This window comes from Apteryx rowi, unplaced genomic scaffold, assembly GCF_003343035.1.
Source record: "Apteryx rowi isolate R43461 unplaced genomic scaffold, aptRow1 scaffold_142, whole genome shotgun sequence".
NCBI classification, from domain to species: domain Eukaryota; kingdom Metazoa; phylum Chordata; class Aves; order Apterygiformes; family Apterygidae; genus Apteryx; species Apteryx rowi.
Window position 1 is genome coordinate 1,739,378 of NW_020447664.1, and position 6,049 is coordinate 1,745,426.

The 6,049-nt window shown below is 49.2% G+C and overlaps 1 protein-coding gene across 1 annotated transcript in view; it reads right to left on the minus strand.

Moving 5' to 3' along the window:
* The window catches only part of ZIC1 (Zic family member 1), a 6,905-nt gene extending 3,940 nt beyond the window's left edge, over positions 1 to 2,965 (minus strand). Inside the window, exons 1-2 of the mRNA XM_026058078.1 lie at positions 1,383 to 2,965; positions 67 to 246 (exon numbers count right to left, since the gene is read on the minus strand). Of these exons, the coding sequence (XP_025913863.1) occupies positions 67 to 246; positions 1,383 to 2,358 (1,156 nt within the window). The 5' untranslated portion in view covers positions 2,359 to 2,965. The remainder of the gene's footprint in view (positions 1 to 66; positions 247 to 1,382) is intronic.
* Positions 2,966 to 6,049: the final 3,084 nt, after the last annotated feature.

A 6,049-nucleotide genomic window follows, 5' to 3' on the forward strand; every position in this document is an offset into this window, starting at 1 on the left:
CCCCTCGGGGCGCCCCCGCGCAGGGCCCGGGGCGGCGGCCGAGCCGAGCGGGGGCCCCGCACATACGGCGCCCTCCATTTACCTTCATGTGCTTTCTGAGGGAGCTGGGGTGCGTGTACGACTTGTCACACATTTTGCAGAGATAGGGCTTGTCGGAAGTGTGCACATGCATGTGCTTTTTGCGGTCGCTGCTGTTTGCAAAGCGCCTGTCACAGCCCTCGAATTCACACTTAAATGGTTTTTCACCTATTGCAGAGGGAAGGGGGGGAAAAACGGATCTGATTAAGCAGGGCCGGCTGGATCTCTTATTGTCCCCATCGCATTGCCGGACGGAAGCCCTGGGCTGCCTTTCAAACACTTGCAACTTTCTAAGTTGAAGGAAGCTCAAATCCCCAAATCTTTCTTCTCTTCTCTGTCTTTTCCGCACATCCGACCTTGCTCAGCGCCTGTTTTGGAGGGAGGTTTGCTAAATAACTTTTTTTTTTTTTTTGGCGGGGCGAGTTTCATTTGCAGCCCCGGCCCTGGGCACGTCTCCCTCCTTGCAATGCTCGAAGCGAGAGAGCTGGCGTGATGGTATTTACACACGAACCTCGGTGTCTAGTTTCCGTTTTTATAGCTCATTCTCGTGATATTTTACCCTCCCACACACCCCAGCCCCCTCCCCCGTATTTTCTTGCAATATTGAAAATTATCCGGCCGGGGAATACAATGCAAGGGCAGCCCCACAAACCCTCTGCGAAACCGCTCCGGAAAGCGTCGCTGCCTTTCCGCTCGCCGGGGGTGGGAGTGGGGGGAGAGGGCTCTCCCAGCCAGGGACTGCATTTCCACTGCCTGAGATTGAGAAAAGTTCTCAGGGATCCCAACGCTTGCCTTTCACACAACAATAACACACGAACGCATTGAGCTCGGTTTGTTTAAAATCGCTCGGCAGAATTAAATATTTACCACTCCCCGAACTGCAGAGCGGAGACGGATGAGCTGCCCGGAATATTTAGCACAATTTCTCATTGTGCCACAGTCAAAACCGCCGAAGAACAATTAATTAAAACCTATAAATTTAACAGGACAGGTTGCTGCGATTTTTTTCCCCTGCCCTCACAATTCCGGCAGCAGATTCTGCCTTTCTCCCCCTCAGCCTCATCAGGGATAATTTTCTTTTTGTTGCTGCCGCTGGCGCGGCTGTGACCGAGCTTATTTTGCAGTGGAGCTCAGAGCCTGCCTCTTAGGAAAAATAACTCGCCCTGGACCATTCCCCCGCCGGCCCCGACCCGCAGCAAAGCAGCCCCCTGGCCTGCAACCCCTCGCCCTGCACCCCTCACTCCGACCCGAGCACTCGGCGCTTTCACTTGCAGAAAGAAAAGCTACAGAGAAGGTTACTGTACCTGTATGAGTTCTTTTGTGTATTTTGAGATTCTCTGATCTGGCAAACACTTTGCCACAGCCTGGGAAAGGGCAGGGGAAAGGTTTTTCACCTGTGTGGACTCTGATGTGATTTACAAGTTTATATTTGGCCTTGAAAGGCTTCCCTTCTCTTGGACACTCTTCCCAGAAACATATGTGATTGGACTGCTCGGGTCCTCCAACGTGCTCCACCGTGACATGAGTCACCAGCTCGTGCATCGTGCTGAAAGTTTTGTTGCAGGACTTTTTGGGGTTTGACAATTGCTCGGGCTCAATCCACTTACAGATGAGTTCCTGTTTGATGGGCTGCCTCATGTAACGAAAGAAGGCCCCTGCCCCGTGGTGGGCTGCCATGTTCATGTTCATGTGGCCGTAGCCGTGCAGCTGGGTCGACGCGTAGTGCTCGGAGCGGGGGCTGGTGACCTGGCCGTACTGGTCGGGTCTGCCGTACATGTCTCCGGAGAAGCCCAGGCGCATCTGCCCGTTCACCACGTTGGGCGAAGCGTGGCTGGTGGCTTGCTCGTGCAGCCCCGGGAACAGTATGTGTCCTGCGGCGTCCGTGTGGCCGTGGGGTCCGGCAAAGCTGCCGGCGGCGGAGGCGAAGAGGCTGTGCTGGGCGCTGGCCGCCGCCGCCTCCCCGAAACCGCGGTTGCGGAACAGAAAGTCCCGGGTGGAGTTGAAAGCGGCGCTGGAGTAGGAGCTGACATGGGTCGGGTGGTGGTGGTGCCCCAGGGCCGCCGCCGCGTAGCCGGGCGCCTGCGAGGTGAAGGCGGTCTGGCCGGCCGAGGCCAGCTCGTGGGTGCTGGGGTTAATTTTAAAGGCGCCCATGCCGTCGGCGAAGGGATTRATCCCCAGCCCCACTTCTCTGTCCGTGACATCGGCCGTGGAGTGGTGGCGAGATGATCCGAAGGTAGTGACTCCTATCGCGGGATACTGCGGTCCAGCATCCAGAAGCATCTTCCCAGCGGCGATGCAGCAACCAAAAAAAAAGCACACGCGCGCACACACACAACGCGGAGAGAAGCAGCAGCAGCAGCAGCAGCAGCAGCGAAAAACACCCTCTTTGGAAAGTCGGCGACGATCACCACCAAAGCAACCACATCAAAAACACCCCCTTCGGCATCAGCGCAGGGGGAAAAAAAGGGGGGGGAGAAGAAAAAAAAAAGAGGGTGGTGTGAAAGGGGGAAAGAGATCTTCGCAGTTGCAAATAATAATAATAAAAATGTGCCCCAAAAATATTCACTGTCTCTCTGCTTTGACTTCTCAGGGAGGTTTAAGGGGGGAGGGGGTTGGGTGGGCTCAAAAATAAACTGGCTGCAAATAACAATAACGGAGAGAGATCAACACGGGCAGCAAAAAAACAAAACAAAAAAGAAACTTCCTTCAGTGATTTTTTTGGCTATAGGAATGTTGCAAAGTGGCCGAGAGATTGTTTCTCTCTCCTCTTCGAGCTTCCCCACACTCTCCCCTATTTTTTTTTTAAAGCTTTTTTTTTTTCGCTTTGCAAAAAAAAGGCGCAAATCATGCACAATATTGTCTTTTGCGGTTTATCTTCCTGGGGAGAAACTTTCACCTCCTCAGCCGGGCGGTGAACGCGAGACTGATAGCGGCAATCATTCCTGCAGATAAATGAATTGAAAAGACGACACCGTCCCCCCCCTTGATGAATGGGAGACGGGGGCGGAGCGACGTGCGGGCGGACGTGGGCGCTGATTGGCCCGCCGCGGCTCCCCCTCCCCCGCGCAACTCCCCCCGGCCCCGCCAACGAAGGGCGCGCAAAGCCGCCTCCGGGCGCTGATTGGCCCGTCCGCCTCATCAATCCCAGGTATTGTGAGCGCTCTGACATCCCTCCTGACAAACAGGGGTTCCAGGAGTAGCAACTTTTTTTTTTTATAAAGCCATTTTTTTTGCACGAAAATATTTTCAACGCATCTTTTTGTGTGTATGTATGCTAAGGACAAAAAAAAAAAAAAAAAAGCCCACAGATCTTTGATTATTATTACGATTATTTTCTCTCTCCTTCTCTCTGTCTCTACCTCTCTCCAGCACTGTAATGCTAATGATGGTAATGATGATTTCTTGGTGATCCAGAATTTTTAAGATCACTGGACAACTTTTTAGGCTTTGGAAAGAGAAGCACTGTAGTGACTTGCTTCTTTTGAAGTTGTCGTTTTCCGCTTGTTTAAAACTGAAGCTCTCCAAGAGTAGGTGCTGAGTGCGTTTGATTTTATTTTTAAACAACAGGCGTGATTCCTCTGGGTAGCTGAGTCTATCCCTCCATCAGTTTTCTGAAATAAATCTTGTTTTCTGCACCCATCAAAACGCAGGTGGGTGAGAACTCTTAACTTTCTACTTTTGTTGTTGTTGTTTTGCCTCTTTTTTGTTATTTTCTTTCTCTCTCTCTCTCTCTTTCTCTTTCTCTTTCTTTCTCTCTCTTTCTCTCTCTTTCTTTTCACAGTCCCTTTCATTCAGGTAAAACTGTAAATTTCCCAAACCTATATTGTTTCTTCTCCTGCTGCATGAAGCTCCCGGATACTTTTTTTTGGTAAAAATTTATTTAAAATCCTCGATAGATAGGAGCAATGTAAATTTTCTGACATTCAAACCTTTTCTAGTTCACAAATCAGTCACCCTTGTCACAGTTATTGAAATTCCTCAACTTGCCACACCAGGACGGTGGAAAAAGCAGGCGGTGTCTTTGTTGCTGACCAGGCTTTTGATCGCCAGAGAAAATTTACTTACCTTCAGATGAGTGAGCAGAAAAAGAAATAACACTCCCTTTGATTTAGTTAGAAAAATGCAGACATTTGGATTCAGTGCAAACATACAACACTTGGTTGTTTTCTAGATGCAACCCTCGATTAACCTGTCTTTCCCCAGCTCAAAGTCTATTGAAAAACTGCGGATAGTTCCTTTTTGTTCTCGCTACAAAGAGCCATTGACTATATATTAAAATGATTGTTGAAAGGTATAAGTATGGTATTTAAAAGCAGAAAACCTTTGTGGCTTAATCAATTAAGCTAAGCAACATTTGTACAATATTTTAAACGATGCTTCGGCACTAAAAAAACAGATTTCATTAAAGTTTTAAATATATATACGTATATGTATACGTGTGTATATATACACTAACGTATGTGCATGTGTGTGCGTGTGTATACATATATAGAAGTGGCAAATTATTTATTTGATCAGTCGCTTGCATATGCATTAGGTCTAATTATTTTTTAGTAACGAAAACACAAAAAGCTAGCTAAGAGTCGAAATCCTTCAAATTCGCCTTTGTTCAGCCTTTCACTTGGCTTATTCGCAACTGAATCTGAGCCCCTCAAATTCGTAGTGCTGAACAAAGAAACTTTTAACTCATCTCCTCTATTTAAAGGCGCTAGGAAGCAATCCGCATCGCAGGTATTGCGGGATCAGACAAGCAGGGATGTTGCGCGAATGCTACTCGGTTTACAGCTGCATGTTTGAAAGGGTAAAAAATGGCCATTGCGCCTAGAAAACAACCAAACAACAAATAAACTTTGATATGCCTTGAAGGAATGTTTCGCGGCAGTTTATCTGCAGATGCAGTTTGCATGTGCTCAATATATGGAGATCATTTTCAAAGCAGATTTATTATGTAGTTTCCCTTGGATCTTGGGAGGCTTCACTTTTTTAGGATAACGATGAACTCAATCTACATGTTTGCAGTTATTCTGTAAAATCCATTCGAAGGAATTACAATTGCAATAACTTATAGCAACAGGTATAACCACTCTACGTGCGCCCGTGTGTGTATGTGTGGATGTGTTCTTTAGGCGGATGTTACATTAGTCTCTGTATTTGTTTCTGAATTTACCCTGTGCAGAGGACAAAGTTGTCAGCTTTATTGTGAAATCTTCAGAGCGATGGCACTAGGAGATCCAGAAAGTTAGACAGTCCACTGCTAGCCAGTCTCCGAATGCAGGGGGAACCCAGTGATCATTCCAGGTCCGTATAAAATATACGAGAAGGCAGACGAGAGGGTATTTTTAGGAAGCGTATCTAAATATACAGTGCAAGAGTGAATGTAAAAAAAAATGTTGTGGGTTGTAGAAGTTATCAAGTGGGATTTGCGGCGCGCTCTCTGCAGGAAACGAAAGCTGCTCCAGTTCAAAGCCACATGCACCAACGTGACATATAAGCCATTAAAATATCATCCTGACGGCTCATTTCTGCTTCATCATACATTCCCTAACTGCTTCCAGAAAGCAAGAAAAGAAGAAATGAAGGATGACCGCCTCGATGGAAGCGCCAAGGAGGTGGTGGGTTCTTAGGGGGGGGTATTGTTTTCTTCTTTCATTCTTTCTTTCTTTCTCCCCCTCCTCCCCCCCCCACTTTTAATTTTGCCAGTTCAGAAATGAGGGGAAAGCTTCAACAGGTCGCAGGGGTAAGTGCCTGGGAGAAAGGGGTGCCTTGGCACCAAGGCAGCTGGCTGGCCCCCACCGCCTCCGCCGAGGACTGGGCGAGACCCCGCCGCCTCCGGGGCCCCGGCGGGAGGCGGCTCGCCGCCCCGGGGAGGAAGGGCGGGAGCCCCGAGGTGCCGGCAGGCAGAGCCTCCGCGCCCCGCGCCCACGTGGGGCCGCCCCGGCGCACCTCGCCGGGCGTGGGCGGGCGGAGGGAG